The sequence below is a fragment of the Rana temporaria genome, chromosome 12 (assembly GCF_905171775.1).
Source record: "Rana temporaria chromosome 12, aRanTem1.1, whole genome shotgun sequence".
Classification (NCBI taxonomy): domain Eukaryota; kingdom Metazoa; phylum Chordata; class Amphibia; order Anura; family Ranidae; genus Rana; species Rana temporaria.
In genome coordinates, this window is record NC_053500.1 from 113,334,803 (window position 1) to 113,357,637 (window position 22,835).

General features: G+C 46.1%; 1 protein-coding gene across 1 annotated transcript in view; it reads left to right on the top strand.

Moving 5' to 3' along the window:
* LOC120918571 (phospholipid transfer protein) overlaps positions 1-22,835 on the top strand; it is a 92,742-nt gene that overhangs the window by 35,531 nt on the left and 34,376 nt on the right. Inside the window, exons 3-6 of the mRNA XM_040330224.1 lie at positions 7,041-7,140; positions 12,097-12,225; positions 13,387-13,542; positions 14,090-14,153. Coding sequence (XP_040186158.1) covers positions 7,041-7,140; positions 12,097-12,225; positions 13,387-13,542; positions 14,090-14,153 — 449 coding nt within the window. The remainder of the gene's footprint in view (positions 1-7,040; positions 7,141-12,096; positions 12,226-13,386; positions 13,543-14,089; positions 14,154-22,835) is intronic.

A 22,835-nucleotide genomic window follows, 5' to 3' on the forward strand; every position in this document is an offset into this window, starting at 1 on the left:
CCCAGTTCCATGTTTATTTCCAGTCAAGGGTAAATAATCATAATGATGCAAATGCAGGAATACGGTATATATATATATATATATGTGTTTTGCTGGTAAGCAACAGGGAAATACGGGGGATGCTCAGCTAGCACACCAGAGTATATAGACTGGTAGGATAGACCAGTGTATATTATGGGCAAAGGGGACCTCGGTCCAATATGGTACCCAAAAATGAACTCAGAGCCTTGGCATCTTGAGTGGTAGGTTGCAGGCAGCCAGTTTCCTGGATCCCCAGTAGTAGACTACTACTGGGGATCCAGGAGGCTTGCTGCCCGCACCCTGCCAAAAAGGTGCAACTTAGGCACAATTAACCTTTCTAAATGTTACCTCTAACATAGTAAATCTTATGCCGAGTACACACGACTATTTTTCGCGATGTGAAAAATGGGCATTAAAAATTTAGTTTTTAACGTCGTAAAAAATGGTTGTGTGTGGGCTTTAACGACGTGAAAATGACGCGCATACTCATAAGCAAGTTATGAGACGGGAGCGCTCGTTCTGGTAAAACTAGCATTAGTAATGGAGATAGCACATTCATCACACTGTAACAGACTGAAAAGCACGAAGACTGAAAAGCGCAAATCAGCAAAAGCAGCCCCAAGGGTGGCGCCATCCAAATGGTACTTCCCCTTTATAGTGCCGTTGTACGGGTTGTACGTCACCGCGCTTTGCTAGAGCATTTTCTTTCTCGTACATCACGGGACACAGAGCGGCATATTCATTACTAGTGGGTTATATGGAGTACCTTCAGGTGATGGACACTGGCAATCTCAAACAGGAAGTGCCCCTCCCTATATAACCCCCTCCCATAGGAGGAGTACCTCAGTTTTTTCGCCAGTGTCTTAGGTGTTGGTGCACGTTGAGGCTGTGCCTGTAGTAGTCCTTGGGACCAGGGCCAGCTGACCGGATCCGTCCAAGGTGCTTCATAGCCAAAGTGGACGGTACCCGGGCCCCAATTCGTGGATGGGGTTTTGCCTATAATGCCTCTCCTTGGAGGGCTGGACCCTGGGTTCCAGGTCTGGTTTCTAACCTAGAGAATACCTGTTGCCAGTGGTGCTGTATAGGTCCAGGTTGTGGTGTTCTTTTAAGACCCCAGTCCCTGAAGGTCTATGACCATACCCACGGTGAAGGGTGAAGATTGGGCCTCTTGCAGAGCAATACCCTGCGGCGTGGAAAGGTAAGCAGGGGGCCTACGGAACTTGGTTTGACAGTAGGCTTCCTACAGGGGATTCTTGGGCAGCCTATTTATGCCTCTGTGCATGGGCAAAGGAGAACCACAAAGTTTTCAAACGGGATGGCTCAAAACACCCAGGTATGGTTCCCCTGGCTGGGCTAGTAGGCTGCTGCTGCTTCTGTCACAAGGAGGGCCTTTTTTTGGGCAGGGTGTTCCACAGAGAAGGAACCATACCATTAGGGAGACAGTTTAAAGCTTCCCTTTTACCTGTGTCTGCTGCTCCAGCGTCTAAGGTCCTGGTGTCTCCTCTCCACATGGCTTCCTGCTTCCCCTAGCGGCGTTTGACGCGCGCGCGTGCGCGCGCTTTTACTTATCTGTGCGCGCTCTTGCGGCGACGCCGCGGGGAGGGGGCGGTTGACGCCGGACGGCTCCTCCCCCCCTGCACACAGGGAGGATAAATCCTGGAGGGCTGTTCAGTCTGTAAAGGCTGTGAGGGGACACGGAGCAGCGATGCTGGCTACAGCATAGGAAGGTTTGACAGAGCTTTCTGGCACAGTGACACCCGGTGGCAGTTGTGGGAAGTACACCTTACTAAGGAGCCTCTGGCTTAAAAGTTTACATTCAAGCCTGTGTACTAAGCAGCGCCTTTGAACACTTAGGGTGCTCACCTAGCCCAGCATTAGGGGGTCAATACCAGACAAAAAAAAAAAAAGGATTTTTTTCTGGTTGAAGCCCTTGGGGCTCAGTATTGATTTTCCCTTTTTATAGGTTATGGGAGGTTTGGAGTCCCTCTAACATTACCCTATCCTATTGTTTCACATTTATTTGATTATATGTGTATTTTCTCCAGCTATTACAGTCAGTTGTATACTAGCGGAGTGCCTCAGAATTTGTATATTATGGCTCCTAAGGGTGCAGGTAGCGCTAAGAACGCTAAAACGGTTAAAAAACCAAAAGGTTCTCCATCGGGCTCTGAGGATATCCAAAATCTAGTGGCCCCTACTACTCCGGAATGCCCGGAAGTTGTTGTCCTAGGTGAGCCATCAGGGTTGCTAGGTGCTATGGCTGGCCCTACTCAACCAGCTCCTTCCTATGTAACGGAAGAGATGTTAGCCTCCACCTTGGGTGGATTGGAAAGGAGGATGGCCGCTCTAATTACGGCATCTTTGGCAGGGAAGAAGCGGGTTAGATCCCCGTCTCCCAGGTCTGAGTCTCTGGAGGAGGATATCCTCTCCGACTGACGAATTGGAGGATCAAGGAGACCAGACAGAGGGAGGTCAGGATCACCTTGACCATTTAGGTTCTGAGGATTCTACAATAGAGGAACCTTTTTCAGCTTCTCACACAGAAAGACTGTGGGTTCAGTCCCTAACGGATATGGTGCGGTTGGCTTTTAAGATACCTGTGCCTCAGCCTCTGGCCTCCGCGGTATCCTCATTGGGCTCCCTGAAAGCGCCCCAAGCCAATTTGGTATTCCCGGTACATCCTTTGTTAAAGGACCTGATTTTTCAGGACTGGGCTAAGCCAGACAGGTAACCCTTAGAGGAAGAGTTTTCAAAGAGATGGGCTGTCCCTACTGTGGACGCAGCCATCTCATGTGTGAACAGATCTTTAACTTGTCCTGTAGAAAACTTGCAGGTGTTTAAGGATCCGGTTGATAAACGCATGGAAACATTACTTAAGGCCTCCTTTACTTCAGCAGGGGCGATAGTTCAGCCCGCTGTGGCTGCTATTGGAGTGGCCCAAGCATTATCAGATAAGACTAAGCAAATGCTTAAACTTATCCCTGCTCAGCAGGCAGAGGAATTTTGGATATACCCAGGCCATCCAGCAGGCGTCACGTTTATCCTTATTTCTAATCCATATGAGAAGGCTCTTATGGTTGAAGAATTGGGAGGCTGAGCCCCCGGGCAAAAAACTCCTGGTAGGGTTCCCTTCCATGGAGGACGTCTCTTCAGAGAAGACTTGGATAGATATATTCAGACTATATCAAGCGGCAAAAGCACTCTCTTGCCAGTCAAGAAGAAGGCCCGAGGGCCCGCATTTAGGCGCCAGCCCTCCCCGGGGCAGAGGCCCTCTAATACCAAACAGTATCGACGGCCTCCTGCAAGATCAGGCATTAACAATAAGCCGCAGGGCCAAGCCACTGGGGGCAAGAAGCAGTGGTACCGCAAGCCTGCGAAGCCAGCCCCCAAGTCGGCCCTATGAAGGGGCGCCCCCACCCACGATGGTGGGGGGAAGGCTGCGTCTCTTTGCAGAGGTTTGGGAGGCCACCATTCCCGACTGCTGGGTACGGTCTTCCGTGACCACGGGCTACAAGCTAGAATTTCTAAAATTCCCTCCTCCTCATTACCAGGAGTGAAGAGTACCAGGCGACCCTGTGAAAGGAGCCGCATTGATGGCGGCATTGAATCATCTGCTATGCCAGAAAGTAGAAGTATCAGTCCGGGAACAGGGATTGGGGTTCTACTCCAACCTGTTTATCATCCCAAAGCCCAACGGCGATGTCAGGCCAATTTTGGACTTAAAGGGAGTAAATGCGTATCTAAAGGTCCGCTCATTCCGGATGGAAACTATTCGGTCAGCTGTCGCCGTGCTCCAGAAGGACGACTTCATGGCGTCCATAGACATAAAGGATGCTTACCTTCATGTGCCAATTTTCAGCCACATCAAGTATTTCTATGCTTCTCGGTGGCTCAGCGTCATTTCCAATTTGTGGCGTTCCCCTTCGGGTTGGCTACGGCCCCCCGGGTATTCACGAAGGTCCTAGCCCCAATCCTAGCCAATCTAAGGATCCAGGGGGTCACGGTCCTGGCTTACCTGGACGACCTCTTGGTCGTAGACCATTCGTCTCCTGGCCTGGAAAGAGCAGTGGCCCTCACGGTTCAGTACCTCGAGAGGTTCGGCTGGGTCCTAAATCGAGACAAGTCAGCATTCCTGCCCACAAGGCAGCTGGATTATCTCGGCATGAGATTGGATACAGAACAACAAAAGGTGTTCCTACCCCTATTAAAGGCCATCAAAGAGCTAATACAAATGGTTCTAAGCAAGAGAAGGCCAACCGTTCGCCTATGTATGCGGCTACTAGGCAAGATGGTGGCCACATTCGAGGCGGTTCCGTACGCTCAGAGCCACACTCGCATCCTGCAGGCAGCCATCCTGTCAGCCTGGAGCAAGAGGCCTCAGGCCTTAGAAATTCCTTGGCCACTCTCACCAAGAGTGCGGCAAAGTCTAGCTTGGTGGTTAAACCCTCAGAATCTCCTGAAGGGAAAGACTTTCAGTCCTGTGACCTGGAAGATAGTAACCACAGACGCCAGCCTGATGGGCTGGGGAGCAATTTTGGATGGTTGCACTCGCCAGGGCTCTTGGGCAGCGGCAGAGAAGCAGTTGCCCATCAATATCTTGGAGCTCAGAGCTGCTCGACTAGCCCTCAGGGCTTGGACGTCCAAACTACAAGGGTTCCCGGTGAAAATACAATCAGACAATGCCACGGCGGTGGCATATATATAAATCACCAAGGGGGAACCAAGAGTCAAGCCGCTCAGAAAGAAGGGAGCTTGATTTTCTTGTGGGCAGAAGCCCATGTGCCCTGCATATCGGCTATATTAATTCCCGGAGTCGACAACCTACAGGCGGACTTCTTAAGTCGCCAGACTCTGTTGCCGGGGGAGTGGTCTCTGCATCCACAGGTCTTTCAGACACTCTGCCAGAAATGGGGAGTGCCGGACGTGGATATCATGGCATCAAGACTGAACAAGAAGCTAGACAGGTTCATGTCCCGCACAAGGGATCCCAGGGCCTGCGGAACCAATGCGTTAGTTTGCCCTTGGCATCAGTTCAAACTTCTTTATGCATTTCCCCCGCTCCAGTTACTACCCCGCCTGCTGCGCAGGATCAGGGTGGAGCACATACCAGTCTTCCTGGTAGCTCCAGCATGGCCCAGAAGGGCATGGTATTCACTAATCCTAAGGATGGTAGTGGGAGACCCTTGGACTCTTCCTCTACGGCCAGTACTGCTATCGCAAGGTCCGATCCTCCACCCTGCCTTACGGCATCTAAATTTGACGGCCTGGAAGCTGAATCCCTGATTCTCAGGGGTAGAGGTCTGTCTCAGAAAGTAATCTCTACCCTAATCAGAGCCAGGAAACCGGTCTCTAGGGTGATTTATTACAGGGTCTGGAAGGCCTATGTAGGCTGGTGTGAGTCCAAGTTATGGCTTTCTCGTAAGTTTACCATCGATAGAGTATTAAGTTTTCTCCAGCTAGGAGTGGGTAGAGGACTGGCGTTAAGCACAATCAAAGGACAGATTTCAGCTTTGTCAGTATGGTTTCAGCGGCCGCTGGCCACCCACTCGCTGGTTAAGACCTTCATTCAAGGGGTCTTACGTATTAATCCTCCAGTTAAATCCCCGCTTTGTCCGTGGGATTTAAATCTTGTTCTGTCAAGTTTACAGAAACAACCTTTTGAGCCGTTGGCTGAAATTCCTTTGGTTTTACTGACAAGGAAGTTAGTATTTTTGGTCGCCATAGTTTCCGCCAGAAGAGTATCGGAACTGGCAGCCTTATCCTGTAAGGAACCATATCTTATTTTACATAAGGACAAGGTCGTTCTCCGCCCTCATCCTTCCTTCCTACCAAAGGTTATATCCAGTTTTCATCTAAACCAGGATTTGGTATTACCATCCTTCTTTCCTAAACCTACTTCCAGAAAGGAAGGGTTGCTGCATACCTTGGATATTGTCAGGGCCATGAAGGCCTATCTTAAAGCTACAGAGAAGATCCGGAAAACAGATGTGTTGTTCATTTTACCGGATGGGCCCAAGAAGGGGCAGGCAACTGCAAAATCCACCATCTCGAGGTGGATTAAACAGTTAATCACTCAGGCCTACGGCTTGAAAGGGTTGCCTCCTCCAGTATCATTAAAGGCTCATTCTACTAGGGCCATGGGCGCCTCCTGGGCAGCACATCACCAGATCTCTATGGCTCAAGTTTGCAAGGCGGCAACCTGGTCTTCTGTCCACACGTTTACAAAATTCTACCAGTTGGACGTAAGAAGGAATACTGATACAGCCTTTGGGCAGGCAGTGCTGCAGGCTGCAGTTTGAGACCCTCGGATTCCGGGGGCTCCCTTTTGAGTAAAATTTAAAATTTAAATTTATTTTTCTCAACAAAGTTGGATTTATTATGATTTGAGTATATCTCTAAATTAAATCCTTTTGTCTTGGGAAGATGTCTCCCTCCCCTCATTGTAAGCATTGCTTTGGGACATCCCACTAGTAATGAATATGCCGCTCTGTGTCCCGTGATGTACGAGAAAGAAAAAGGGATTTTTAATACAGCTTACCTGTAAAATCCTTTTCTTGGAGTACATCACGGGACACAGAGCTCCCACCCCTCTTATGGGGACCATTTTGGGAGGCATACTGCTTGCTACAAAACTGAGGTACTCCTCCTATGGGAGGGGGTTATATAGGGAGGGGCACTTCCTGTTTGAGATTGCCAGTGTCCATCACCTGAAGGTACTCCATATAACCCACTAGTAATGAATATGCCGCTCTGTGTCCCGTGATGTACTCCAAGAAAAGGATTTTACAGGTAAGCTGTATTAAAAATCCCTTTTTTTTTTTCACAATCGTGTTCAGGCAAGGCAGGCTTAGCAATAATCGGGTTGAAAAAAACGTCATTATTTCTAGACCATTAAAAATGGTCGTGTGTACGCGGCATAAGTATTTTCAGTCCATGTCCTTTTTGATATATTTGGACAATGCGGTACATTTGATTTACATTTTTCAAGTAGAGAATTACTTGTTTATTATTTTATTCAGTAAAACTGGAGACCCTAAAGTTTGTGGAACAGGAGCTGGAGAATATCACAATTCCGGATTTGAGTGGCACTGAGGGGAGCTTCTCCTACAGCATCAACAAGTGAGTATATATCCATACTTATCAGCTGTCCTGGACTAACAATAGTCAAGGTGATGGGACTTTGACTTAAAAGGACCAAGCTCATACAAGTTAGGAATATGTTTGGCAGCATGGCCTTTTCTAGATTAGGCAGCATGGCCTTTTCTGTCCCATGTTTAACTAGGTCATGTTGTAAGTAGGAAAAAAGGTTTGGGAACAACTGCGCTAAGGTAAATAATTGGGATTAATAAGCAGCAATTAGATTGTGTATAAACAAAGAAATAACGGAAAAAAGAATAATTGCGCTAAACCCAAACGTGCACTAGTGATTAAACTAATAACCAAGTGTGTGTAAAACCACTGTGTCCGTGTCTAACACACAAACTCAGTGGAATCAGGGGGCCAGATGGCCTCTCTGCTAGCAATAATATATATGAACCAAGTGGTCAATAACATAAATGATTGTGAACCATAGCCACAATAATTATTAAAGAAATTAACAAAACATATAATAATATATTAATATAAAGTCCATATAGTCCAAAATAATTTTTAGAAGATAAGTTGTAGGTCCATATAGCAAATGAAGACACCCGTGAAGATTCCAGAAATGTAGTAATCAAACACCAAACGTGAATCCTCCACCAATCGTGCAGCTGCTTACCAGAACTCTAGGTCCTGCCGGACCACTATCAGCATATTTCTCAACCAAAGATTTAAGGCAGCAGTAAGTCCTCCACTTGTACTAGAACCAATCCCACTGATTATCGGCCGGGATAATCACGTGACGTGGGTGACGTCAGCTCGGGAGAGACAGGAAGTGGGATCCCTGACACCCAGCGAGAGACACCTCCTTCCTACAATCCGGAGAGGAGCCGACACCGGGAGAGCTCTGTCTTATTTTCTATGTCCATCGTTGAGTACGGATTGGTTCTAGTACAAGTGGAGGACTTACTGCTGCCTTAAATCTTTGGTTGAGAAATATGCTGATAGTGGTCCGGCAGGACCTAGAGTTCTGGTAAGCAGCTGCACGATTGGTGGAGGATTCACGTTTGGTGTTTGATTACTACATTTCTGGAATCTTCACGGGTGTCTTCATTTGCTATATGGACCTACAACTTATCTTCTAAAAATTATTTTGGACTATATGGACTTTATATTAATATATTATTATATGTTTTGTTAATTTCTTTAATAATTATTGTGGCTATGGTTCACAATCATTTATGTTATTGACCACTTGGTTCATATATATTATTGCTAGCAGAGAGGCCATCTGGCCCCCTGATTCCACTGAGTTTGTGTGTTAGACACGGACACAGTGGTTTTACACACACTTGGTTATTAGTTTAATCACTAGTGCACGTTTGGGTTTAGCGCAATTATTCTTTTTTCCATGTTGTAAGTAGAAATATATAGGATCAATGGTGCATATTGTGTTAATTAAAGTAAACCTGTATTATGTATAATGTAGAAAGTAAGACTTGAGGATGCATGTTCTCACCTTGACAAGGTGGAAAGCTGTGAATGTGGAAGTGTGCTGGGGACAATCAGAGTTGGTGCAAGGAATTTTTACACCCTAAGCCAGGGATCTCCAAACTACGGCCTTCCAGCTGTTGCAGAACTACACGTCCCATGAAGCATTGTAAAACTCTGACATTTACAGACTTGACTAGGCATGATGGGAGTTGTAGTTTCTGAACAACTGGAGGGCCATCGTTTGGAGACCCTTGCCCTAGACGAAACCTAATTTTGCTGCCCCTGGCTCTGCCAATAACCCCACCCCCTTTGCCCTGCCCTTGCAACACATGTAACCTACCTGACACATACACTGACCCACCTACTTGACACATGCATTGACCCATCTACGTGACACATGCACTGACCCACCTACGTGACACATGCACTGACCCACCTACGTGACACATGCACTGACCCACCTACTTGACACATGCACTGACCCACCTACTTGACACATGAACTGACCCACCTACGTGACACATGCACTGACCCACCTACGTGACACATGCACTGACCCACCTACGTGACACATGCATTGACCCACCTACATGACACATGCACTGACCCACCTACATGACACATGCACTGACCCATCTACGTGACACATGCACTGACCCACCTATGTGACACATGCACTGACCCACCTACTTGACACATGCACTGACCCACCTACTTGACACATGAACTGACCCACCTACGTGACACATGCACTGACCCACCTACGTGACACATGCACTGACCCACCTACGTGACACATGCATTGACCCACCTACATGACACATGCACTGACCCACCTACATGACACATGCACTGACCCATCTACGTGATACATGCACTGACCTACCTACCTGACACATGCACTTACTGCCCTGACTCCTACTTCCTGCACTTTTCACCCCCCACATACAGCTCAATGTAAATCAGAGAGGATCCATCCTCCTTCTTAACTCTGCTCTTCATGACTTCATTGACCATCACATCAGGGCTCTCCATAGCACTTGGCAGGCAGTATTACTTAGGAGTCCCAGGCAGCACCAATCAGCCACTCCATGGTGTCCCCGCTTGGCTAGTGCCATACCATCCAGCCACTTAATGGTGTGTCCCCGCCAGGCCAGCGCCATGCCATGCCATCCAGCCTCTCCATGGTGTCCCTGAAGGCGGGGAGGTCAGCTAACAGACGCTGCACCTCTCCCAATGCTCCCTTCTCCACCGAGCCCTGCCCCTCCGCTGCACTCACACCGACCGTACCAGAGGGACAGGCTGGAGTAAAGCAGTGCCAAAGTGGCGCTATGAGATATTCCTGTGTAAGTGGCTGCGTCCTAGGTGGCAGTGCACCCTTGGCGGCTGCCTACTTTGCCTAGTGGTAGCACTGGCCCTGGGGACAATGTGTTTTGCTCCCCTCCTCCCTTCAAAGCCATCCGACAACATAGCTAGTATGGAGAAGGCTGCTTTGAAAAATGTAATTTTTTACATCTTCAAACACTTGCCTGAAGCATTTTATCTGACTTACTTCCCCTGCACTCCTTATGAGACATTGGTATCGGAAAAGGCTTAGAGGCAGAGAAAACTGCCATTTCTCAAAGCAGATATCTCTTTGCTTGCTGTGATGTCAGACAGACATGGAAGAAGGTGGGATGCTCTGTTTGACCCCATAGCTAGCTTTAGACAGGACATAGGAAGATGGGACAAAGTACAACATGTGCCGTGTCCCCTGGAGAAAAAAAACACTATGTAATAAAAATGTAATGAAACTTCTTTTTTAAAAGTGACTATTTTGTAAGATAGTTTTGCTGTGGAATCCCATATAACTTTCTGTGTTCATTTGATATATACGGTGCAGCCAATTTCTGTTTATCATGGTTTTAGACCACCATAAAAAAAATAGTTTATTTCAGTTTTTTGAAATGTGTGTTGGCCAAAAACGTAATCTATTGGGTCCTCTGACATATCTGCAAGATTAGTTATTAGTTGTGTTTTAGACCAGAAAATTTCACTTGAAAAACAGAACCAGAAGTAGTGACAAATTATTTCTATCTTATCATAACTGATCTAGCAGAGGCATCATTGGAAAAGTGTTGAGGTTAACAGTGACCCATACTGGGTGTCATATGGTAAAATGTCATGGCAATTATGTTGGAACAGGAAGGGGCCATCCCCAAACTGTTCCAACAAAGTTAGGAGCATGAAATTGTCCAAAATGTCTTGGTATGCTGACGCCTTAAGAGTTCCCTTCACTGGAACTCAGGGACCAGGCCCAACCCCTGAAAAACAACCCCACACAATAATACTCCTTCCACCAAATGATTTGGACCAGTGCACAAAGCAAAGGTCCATAAAGACCTGGATGAGTGAGTTTGGGGTGGAGGAACTTGACTTGGCTTCACCTCAACCCAATAGAACACCTTTGGGATGAATTAGAGCGGAGACTGAAAGCCAGGCCTTCCCATCCAAATCACCTGACCTCACAAATGTGCTTCTGGAAGAATGGTCAAACATTCCCATAGAGACACTCCTAAACCTTGTGCACAGCCTTCCTAGAATAATTTAAGCTGTTATAGCTGAAAAGGGTGAGCCAACTCAACATTTAACCCTAAGGACTAAGACTGGGATGTCATTAACCACTTCCCTCCTGTAGGACGTCATATGACGCCGTTCAAACCACACATGTGAGGTATCTCTGCGTGCGAGAGCAATAATTCTTGCACTAGACCTCCTCTGTAACTCTAAACTGGTAACCTGTAAAAAAAATTAAAGCGTCGCCTATAGAGATTTTTAAGTACGGAAGTTTGGCACCATTCCATGAGTGTGCGCAATTTTAAAGCGTGACAAGTTGGGTATCTATTTACTCGGCGTAACATCATCTTTCACATTATACAAAAAAAATTGGGCTAACTTTACTGTTTTGTTATTTTTTAATTCATAAAACCGTTTTTTCCCCCCAAAAAAAAGCATTTGAAAAATGATTGCGCAAATACCGTGCAAGATAAAAAGTTGCAAATTCCCTAGGGTGTCTGCTAAAAAAATATATATAATGTTTGGGGTTTCTAAGTTATTTTCTAGCAAAAAAAAAAATTATGGTTTTTACATGAAGGAGAGAAGTGCCAGAATAGGCTCGGTATGGAAGTGGTTAAAGTTCATGTGCGTGTAAAGGCAGGCGTCCCAAGACTTTTGGTAATATTGTGTAAATAGCGATATTTAGGTTATACAGAGAAAAAATTATCAATTATATGGGAATTTTTTCAAATATGGATATATTGAAAAATGTTAGTTTTTCAGTAGTAGATGGTTGAGAACAACAAACCTGGGGGGCAATTAGTATGAAGATGCCTAAATGTGAGCTTCCTACATACAGGTATATTGGATCACATATCTATATATACAGCTTTTTTTTTTAGATTGTGATTGTTTATATATTTTATATGTATAATGATTGTAAATCACCTTTGTCTTTTCTAGTGTTCGCGTCACACACTTACAGCTCTCGCAATCCGACCTTTTGTTTCAGCCACGCAGACAACTGGTTTTAGACATTAGTAATGCATCCATCAGTCTTAACTTCCAGAGGAAACTTCTCTACTGGCTTTTGTAAGTATTTTCTTTATCATAATTGTATCCAAAGGGAGAGCTGGCAAGACTAAGCAATGACGCTGTCCAAAAACCGTAGGGCTGGAGCAGGGCTGTCTTAATGAGAGGGCACACCTGGGCACTGCCCAGGGGCCCCAGCGGGCCCCTGCACTATCATCAAAGCAGCTGGTCCTTGAGTCAACGCTGCCCCGAAATTGGGGGCCCCATGATGGCACTGAGCGTGATGGATACACAGGGGAGGCAGGTTGGCAGCGGTGCGCCATGCTGTGCAGAATGATACCTATTGTTTCACAGCCAGCAGGGAGGAGCAGGGCTGGAGTGCCAGTGATGCTCTGACCTCGCCCCATGCAGCTTGAATGTTCGGGACTCGAAGGAAGGGATGTAGAGAGGCAACAGTGTAGGGGGTATCAGGGATGTAGTGGGGTCACAATACAAGGGGTTTCTTATGGTATATGGTTACAGTGCTGGGGGGGGGGGATATCTAGGGTGTAGAGGGGTCAGAGTGCTGGGGGGGATATCTGGGTTGTAGAGGGGTCAGAGTGCTGGGGGGGATATCTGGGTTGTAGAGGGGTCAGAGTGCTGGGGGGGATATCTGGGTTGTAGAGGGGTCAGAGTGCTGGGGGGGATATCTGGGTTGTAGAGGGGTCAGAGTGCTGGGGGGGATATCTGGGTTGTAGAGGGGTCAGAGTGCTGGGGGATATCTGGGGTGTAGAGGGGTCAGAGTGCTGGGGGGGATATCTGGGGTGTAGAGGGGTCAGAGTGCTGGGGGGGATATCTGGGTTGTAGAGGGGTCAGAGTGCTGGGGGATATCTGGGGTGTAGAGGGGCCATAGTGCTGGGGAGGCATCAATCTAGCAGATATATTATATGCACAGAACAGCTTTGTTACTTTATGTATGTAGTATTTCCCCCACTGTTTCTTTGCTGTACAGAATGATTGTTCATGTAGTTAATGCGGAGCTCCACCCAAAAGAGGAAGCTCTGCTTGTCTGCCTCCTACCTACTTGATGTCTATTTACCTCCATTGTAGGGGCAACAGAGCATTACTTTGCCCAGGGGCCCATGATTCTATTAAGACGGCCTTGGGCTGAAGTCATAAACAAGGTCCACCAACACTTGCAGTTGGTATAACTGATGACTTGTCATTTTTATTTTTATATAGCTATGATGTGGGAATGATCAATGCATCAGCAGAAGGAGTGCACATTAAAACAGAGCTGGATCTTACACGAGATTCAAAAGGACGTTTGAAGGTTTCCAACATGACATGCGAAGCAACTATCAACAGGATGCAAGCTGGATTCAGTGGCACACTCAAGTGAGCTTGGCAGTATTTCTGTAATCTAACTCAATTTCAGATGGCGCATTAGAAAATGCCAATTGAAATTTGCCTAAGGTGTGAATATTACAGGTTCTCAGCATCTCCATTTTCCACTCTATAGTGAAACTTTTCCTTTGTGTAGCAGCTTCCTGTAATCAAGACCAGTCACTGCTGCTCTCTCTGTTGTGCAGGGTGGCTGGTCTTGTATCCGCCCCCTCCTGATGTTTTCTGCAGGCATCCTACTATAGGGGGTGGAGCCTGTTGATTCCCTCCTACAGCTCTTCTCTCTGCACAGGCTATGTGCAGCTCATTGATGATGTAACCACTACTTTTACAAAGTAAAAACTGTGTTTACAAAGGCATCTGGCACACAAAAAGGGATTTATATCTTTATGATTGTTGAGGAATGGAATGAAAGTTTTTGTGCAGAAGTTCAGCTTTAAGTCCTTCCTGCACAACCACTTTAACACATCAAGAATTGTGCTTTAAAAGCATATCTTCACTTCTATTTTGGTCTCAAGTGCAATTGTTCCTCTCATTGCAGGAGGGTATATGAATTCCTTGGTTCATTCATAACAACTGGGATGCGATTCCTTCTAAACCAGCAGGTAGGTTTGAAGACTCTAAAGAATTTGAATATATTGGCACTATCAACAGGGGAGAACTAGCCTGGGGTAAGAGGGAGCATTTCCCATGGGTTACACTTATGGCTTTTTTTCAGCGGGAACGCGGTCCCAGCACCTCCAGCACTGAATGGATGTAATGGAAAGAAGTGCTGGGGTGTGCTGCAGGGTCTGTTGATGCTGGCTGCTGTGGGAACTATTGCTGCTGAAGGGGATCTAATTTTACAGGGGAGGGGTCTTTTTTGCTGGTAGGGGATCTATTGTTGCCTGGGGTGAGCCTTATGTTGCTGGGAGGCATATACTGTTCAGGGAAGGGTCTATTGTCTCTGGCTGCTAAAGGGTCTATTGATGTTGGCTGTGGGGAGATTGGTTGTTGTGGCAATGCGTCTATTATTGCTGGGGGAAGGGATATTGTGTTGTGGGTGGTCCATTGGGTATCTATTGTTGCTGGCTGCAGGGAATCTATTTTACTGCTTTTCTTGTTATTATTGACGTTTCGTTACAAATTACTTAGTTCCACAGATGTTACATGTTTCTGTATTCTCTAAAAGGAATGGTTGGTGGGTAGGTAGTGGAACCAAGGAACGGTGCTCAGAGATGGGTAGGCGTGACTGCACCTAGTTCCTGAGAAATAAAGCCCTGGTTATTTTTATATATGAATGTCAGTTCTGGTACTATATAGTTTCTTAGACTAGTGTACATGACCTGATGTTTGCAATAGGTGTGACTATCTGTTGTTTTTACACATCACTACACTTGACCAGGGTAGATAAGATGTACCTCCCTTATATGTCAGACATATGACGAAACGCGTCTGGGACGGCGTGCAGTGACGTCACCGCGTTCTACGTTAGGAGGAAGGGCTCCTGTTATGCCGGCCAGCATCTGATTTTACATGCCTTATTTACACGGATGTTTGTAAGTAGGTTTTTATACATTTTTAATAAACCTGAGTTTATACGTTATTGCGCTATGATCCGGTCTCCTTTGTTATACATGGTTTATGGATTGGCTGCCTGATACGGGTCCGGTGTCTTCCTAACCTGAGGATTCAAAACCCTGCTGTGGCTCCATATACTTTGGTCTATCCTGCCGTGGATTATCATTTACTGCTGGTGTTTATCTATCATCTGGTAAGCCTCTCTCCATGTGGTGCTGGTTCACAAGGATAACAAGCGCACCAGGGTGTTGTTCGTCCCGATTTCCGAATCTGAGGCATTTTCAACCCAATTGGACTTTTTCTGATTTATTATATGTTTTTTTGTTAAAATTTATGTTGGCGCAGTTTTTTCTTTTTCCATTCAATTTGTGTTAGTTACACGTGATTGCAGCCTTCTAGGATTCATATCTGCTACTGTTTTTTTTGGTTAGCACAATTTTTTCTTCCACCTCCCTTAGTATGACTGCCACCATTTTACCTTACTCCAAACTTAAACCCCACTTAACCTTACCTATAATTAACGAGACCACACTTGAGCTGGATTAAAACTGGTCAAAGGCAGCCTTTTTATTCATACATATCAAATATAAATATAACATTTTTCAACTATAACAAACTAAAATATCAGATGCTCCCCCCGGTGGTCTTTGATGGCAACTTCCCAACATAAACATTTCCACTTCTTCACTGCGGACCTTTTACCGTACTAGGCCTTCAGCCGTGATAACACCAGCTCGGAGACAACCCGTTACCCGCAGTGCCACCATTACCATCTTCAGCTACCCCATGTTAATTACACATACCACGGATGAGTCCCCCAATCCTTGATTAATCATTAATTTCTTTGATCGGTCAGAATAATTTTGATCGGGAAGATCCGCGGATTGAGCTCCGTGGCCGTAGCCGTCTTGGTACACCTGGCGGCGGCCTAGTAGCGGCGCGAGCAGGGAGATGTGGACATTACAGTATGAGGCGTGATGTGGACATTACGGGCAGGGCCGGCCCTACCATGGGACCCAATGGTACCATTGTACCAGGCAGCACTTTTAGGGGGGCAGCAAATTTCCTGCCCACACGCCATCCCATTCCGCCAGCTCCACTCTCCACTCCACTGTGGGGCTAATTGCCGCCCGACCGCTCCTCCCGTTCCGCTCTCCGCTCCACTGTGGGTTTAATTGCATGAAGAGAGCCATAACAGGTCCTTTTTATACTCCTATATACATGTATAGAGCCATGATAGGTCCACTTTAGTTATCATGATATAAAATAATGGATGTGGGGGCATTTTGGTGAACGTAAATTTTTTTTGGGGGGGGGGGGGCCAGCATTTCATTCTTAGTACCAGGCAGCACAATGTCTTGGGCCGGCACTGATTACGGGGGAGATGTGGATATTACAGTATGGGGGAAGATGTGGATATTACAGTGGGGGAGATGTGGACATTACAGTATGGGGGGAGATGTGGATATTACAGTGGGGGAGATGTGGACATTAAAGTATGGGGGGAGATGTGGACATTACAGTATGGGGGAGATGTGGATATTACAGTGGGGGAGATGTGGACATTACAGTATGGGGGGAGATGTGGACATTACAGTGGGGGGAGATGTGGACATTACAGTATGGGGGGAGATGTGGATATTACAGTGGGGGAGATGTAGATATTACAGTATGGGGGGAGAAAACTCTCCTCTAAGTGCTTCCCCCTGCAGTGTTGCCCGTGTGACCCCTCCTGCCCCTTTAATAAACACAACCCCTCCTCTCACAAACTTTTCCTCCAATCTCTACATACCTCACTTTCTGAGCGAACTTTTGTTAACCCCTGCTGTCCCTTGTGACTCTAGTAATGCCCCTTTGCAAACCTCTCTCTCCAGGCCTCGCTATATGGCCATAATGTGATGAATACTTGATTGTCACACCTATATGAATTTGTTGGAAATCCCATTCCACAACTTTGGGCATTAATAAGTAGTGTGTCTGTGGGATTTTCTGCCCATTCAGCCTTACAGATACTAATGTTGAACAAGAAGACCTGGCTGTCTGTTTTCCAATTCATCCCAAAGGTGTCCAGTAAGGTAAACCCCTTCCTGCCCTGTTCCTTTAAATATTTCTGAATGCCTGGGGGAGGGAATGATTGGCAATCATGTGGCCATTGATTGGCTGCCACAGTGGTCACATGATAGGGAGCTGGTCTTGTCAGCTACTGATCATTATTGGGGAGCCAAGAGCTGTATTCGACAGCTTGGTCTGTGTGCTGGGAGCATACAGTGAGCATGCTCCCAGCACAGAAACATTGGCTACCCAGTGACGCATATGTGCGGTGTGTGGGTGTTAAAATCCACCCATTACACGGGTGGCAACAGGTTAAGGTCAGGGTTGGGTAGGTCTCTGAAGTTCCACTACACCATATTCCTTAAACCATGTCTTTATGTCTTTTTATCCACAAACATTTTAACATACTGGATTTGATTTACTAGAAGGCCCCATTTACATCAAAACGCGCGTGGGAAACCCGAGTTCTGCGCACGTCCTGCACTGCAGTTGCGATCTGCAGCGGGCGTGGTAATGTTAAGTTGACAACACTCCAAACACAGTGATTTGCCTGCATCAGATCGCATGATACAGAAGTACCATGCGACCCAGTTTGCAGTGTGTCTCCAAATGTTGGTGCAAGTACTACTTGTGCTGCAGTGCGATTTGAGCCCATTCAAAATAAATGGGTCAAATCGAATCGCACTGACTGAACCATGTGTGAATCGAACATGAACAAATAGGTAGATTCAGGTACGGCCGTGCAATGTAAAGACGGCGTAGCCTAGCGTGTTTACACTACGCCGCCTTAAGTAAGAGAGGCAAGTACATGATTCTCAAAGCACTTACCTCCTTACTTAGGGCGGCGTAGTGTAATCGCGGCGGGCGTAAGGGCGCCAAATTCAAATTGGTTGGAGGGGGGGCGTGTTGTATGGTAATGAGGCTTGACCTCACGTTTTTTGACGTTTTGTGCTACTGCGCATGCGCCGGGCGCCTACATTTCCCAGTGCGCATTGCGGCTAAGTACGCTGTACGGGCCTATTGATTTAGACGTGGACGTAAACGACGTAACTCCCGATTCGCGGATGACTTACGCAAACGACGTAAAAAATTCGAACCTCGCGGCGGGAACGGCGGCCATACTTTAACATTGTTATTCCACCTCATAGGTGGAATAACTTTAGGCCGCCTAAGGCCTTACGGAAACGACGTAATCCGACTGCGGCGGCCGGGCGTACGTTCGTGATTTGGCGTACAAGCTCATTTTCATAATCTACGCCGGCCGCAATGGAAGCGCCACCTAGTGACCAACCGAAAAATTGCAATCTAAGATAGGCCGGCGCAAGCCGGCCTATCTTAGATATGTTTAAGCGTATCTCTGTTTGAGCATACGCTTAAATATACGGCGGCGTAGATTCGGAGTTAGGTCGGTTTATCTACTGATAAGCCGGCCTAACTCTTTCTGAATCTACCTAAAAGTATGTTCCTTTGAGATTCATAGTGTAAATCAGCCCATAAAGCATTTTTGCTATTAAAGTGAATTTGCACTTATTGTGGTGAAAACTCACTTTCCAAAAAAATACTGAATCATGTAAAGTGATTTTCGTGCGCACATGATTGAAAATAGCACACCTTTGTCTCATTCAATAATCTAAGCAGAGGCGGCTCTAGGCTTTGTGAGGCCTTAAGCAGAACTTAGACACATGGGCCCCACCATGCCCATAATGGGTAAAAAAATTCAAGCAAATAAAAAATGGCTGCAGAAATTTGCATGGAATCTAGCACACAGTGATTGAGCAGAGGAGAATTAGGCGGCAGCAAGGCCCCTGTGAGTGCGAGGCCTCAGGCGACCGTCTAATTTGCCTAATTAAAGAGCCGCCTCTGAATCTAAGGCTGGCCATACATTATACAATTTTCTTGTACAACTTTCCTTTAGATTTACCAAAACCAACCCCCGGGGGCCTGGGGGGGGGCCGGTAAATGTCAGATGTTTTTCTTTTTTTATACATTTAAAAAGATTTTTAAAAAGATTTTTATTGAATTTTTCAAAAAGAAACAAGAATAATTCTATTCCTTAGTCAAACATCGATATCACAGAGGTGCCTGGATAGGCATCGAACTTCCAACGTTACTTAACATAGATATTATAGGACATTTGTCCAACTGGATATTGTTCATGTGCTTAATCAAGTAAATACAAATCCCTGGGATCATACTGCAAACATGGGATTATGACTCAATATAATAAAAACATAAAAAAAAAAAAGAGGGAAGGAAAGGGGAAGGGGGGGGGGTGAGATGGAAGTTATCCTATACATTCAAATCATTTTAGGAGCGTAGTCGTTCAGGAGCACATTTAATAGTTTTTATGCCGCATACACACTACCGTTTTTCGAGTTCTGAAAAATTACGTTTTTTTTTTTAATGTCATTAAAAACTATCGTGTATGGGCACGATCTAAAAAATGGGCATTAAAAATTTTGAACATGCTCTATTTTTTCACAACGTTTTTAAGGTTGTAAAAAATGGTCGTGTGTGGGCTTTAACAACGTGAAAAACCCGCTCATGCTCAGAAGCAAGTTATGAGACGGGAGCGCTCGTTCTGGTAAAACTACCGTTCGTAATGGAGTAAGCACATTCATCACGCTGTAACAGACTGAAAAGCGCAAAATCAGCTAAAGCCGCCAAAAAGGGTGGCGCCATCCGCATGGAACTTCCCCTTTATAGTGCCGTTGTACGTGTTGTACGTCACCGCGCTTTGCTAGAGCATTTTTTTTTTACGATCGTGTGTAGGCAAGGCCGTTTTAATGATCGGGTTGAAAAAAACGTTGTTGTTTCTAGACCCTTAAAAACTTAATTTTTTAGAACCCCGAAAAATGGTCGTGTGTACGCGGCATTAGAATTCTTCAGAAAATTTGAGGCCCTAGGATGTGTAATCCATACATTCCAATTTTTTAGGAATTTAGCTGTGGATCCTTTTTTGTGCGCTAACATTAATCCATAGTGAGCCTGAGTGTTGAGTATCTGGATAACATCTGATAGGTTAGGTCAGGCATGTCCAAAGTCCGGCCCGCGGGACAAATGCGCCCCCCCCTGTTGATTTAATATGGCCCCCCTGGGGATTTGGATATATATATTGTTTGTGGCCCCCAGGGCCACAAAAGATATATACCGTATTTATCGGCGCTGCTTTGGAGGGGGCAGGACGAGCGCTGTCATATTACATGAAGAGAATCTCCTGTTTACTCAGCAGCGTCTGTATTGGAAGTTCCATCTTCTGGTCTTCTGGGATGCCATTGGACGACTGTTCTGTCTATCATAGGAGGCAGGACTTTGTATTAAAGAGGCCACAGAGTAAACAAGAGATTCTCCTGTTTGTAAACTGTCAGCACTTGTCCCGACCCCCTCCCTCTGCCCTCCGAGGCTGCAGATGGGCATCGATGAGGCTGCACTGATGGCAATGGTAAGGCTGCATTCATGGCACATGTGAGGCTGCATTCATGTCACATGTGAGGCTGCATTGATTTCAATGGTGAGGCTGCATTCATGGCACATGTGAGGCTGCATTCATGGCACATGCAAGGCTGCATTCATGGCACATGTGAGGCTGCATTCATGGCAATGGTAAGGCTGCATTCATGGCAATGGTAAGGCTGCATTCGTAGCAATGGTAAGGCTGCATTAGTGGCAATGGTAAGCTTGTGCGTGTTATACACCGATAAATACGGTATATCCCAAATAACACGCCCAAGCTCATCCTTAGTCCTGAGCAGCGCTCTGGGATTCGTTGGGGACACAATAGAAAAATATACAGTATATTCAAATAACACGCCCAAGCTCATCTCTTCACCACACACAGCCACAAAGGCAACATAATTCTTGTTGGGCATTGTGTATTGGTGCTCGGAGGAACACCCTGAGTCCCCATACACACGGCTGAGAAACTTGAGGGGCAAAACACATCGTTTTGCTCGTCGAGTTCCTTGTGAAGCCGCCGAGGATCTCGGCGAGCCAAATTTTCCCATTGCCGTCGGGGGAAAAGAAGACATGCTTTCTTTTTGGCCCGACGAGATCCTCGGCGGTTTCCTCGTTGAAAAGTGTACAAACGAAAAAAAAAAAACCAGCAAGCTTCTTGCTGTTTTTTGCCGAGAAACTCGGCCGTGTGTACGAGGCCTTAGACCGAATTTTATGGATTTAAAGAATGTCAGACAAAATAGTCGGCCCTCACGCATGTTCACTTCATCAAATTTGGCCCTCTTTGAAAAAAGTTTGGACACCCCTGGGTTAGGTGCTAAGGTAGATTTCCACATTTTAGTTATGGTGAGTCTTGCTGCTGTGAGGATATTAGCGACTATAACTCTATGATGGGGAAGGTAAATGTCTAGGTCAGATGTTTTTTCACCTTAATGCATAGGATGCATTAGGGTGAAAAAACATGAACCTTTACAGCCCCTCTCGTTGCAAAGAAGATTTTTATTTGGCTTAGTTAAAGGGGTTGTAAAGGTACAATTTTTTTCCCCTAAATGGCTTCCTTTACCTTAGTGCAGTCCTCCTTCACTTACCTCATCCTTCAATTTTGCTTTTAAATGTCCTTATTTCTTCTGAGAAATCCTCACTTCCTGTTCTTCTGTCTGTAACTACACACAGTAATGCAAGGCTTTCTCCTTGGTGTGGAGTGTCGTGCTCGCCCCCTCCCTTGGACCACAGGAGAGTCAGGACACTCTCTACGTTGCAGATAGAGAAAGGAGCTGGGCGTCCTGACTCTCCTGTAGTCCAAGAGGGGGCGAGCATGACACTCCACACCAGGGAGAAAGCCTTGCATTCAGTGGCGGCTGGTGCTCAAAATTTTTGGGGGGGCGCAAACGAAAAAAAAACAATTGCAGCCTCACTGTACCTATCAATTGTCACCACTGTGCCATTTAATCAAATGCAGTCACTGTGCCATAAAAACGCAGCCACTGTGCCATGCCATCAAAACGCTGGCCCTGATAGGCACTTCCACACAGCCAGTCAGCTGCCGCTATTCAGCTGACCGGCGCTCAACTTCCGGCCAGCTGAATAGTGGACGGCAGCGGCGAAAATATACAGATTCATACAGTGTATGAATCTGTATATTTTACTGGCTGTGAGCGAGCCAGAGGGGGCGGCGCTCCTGCATCCCTATGGACGCACCGCCACTGCTTGCATTACTGTGTGGAGTTGCAGACAGAAGAACAGGAAGTGAGGATTTCTCAGAAGAAATAAAGAAAAATGGAAGGATGAGGTAAGTAAAGGAGGACTGCACTAAGGTAAAGGAAGTTATTTAGGAAAAAAAAAAACCTTTACAACCCCTTTAATGTGTCTTGGTACATTGAGAGTGTGGTTACTTTTAATCCTAAATTGGCTACGTTTTTGAACAGTTATTTTACCAGGGTTTCAGAAAAAGAAAACAAGAGCACTATTCTGTTACACAACAGCACAGTTGCTAAACTCATACGTCGTAAATTCCCATATTTTTGGGAATTCTTGGAATTCTGAGCCATTACTGGCGTATGTGGTCCCCGGACTAAGAGGAAAAGGTCTGAACCAGGAGCAGCTGGGCCCTGCGTCATTTGTGGTGTTGTATAAACCTATTACCGTATATAGTTTATGCCATTACATGGTTTAACATGAAGAGAAGAACAAGAACAGCAGACACCTGTACTCTATTATGGCAA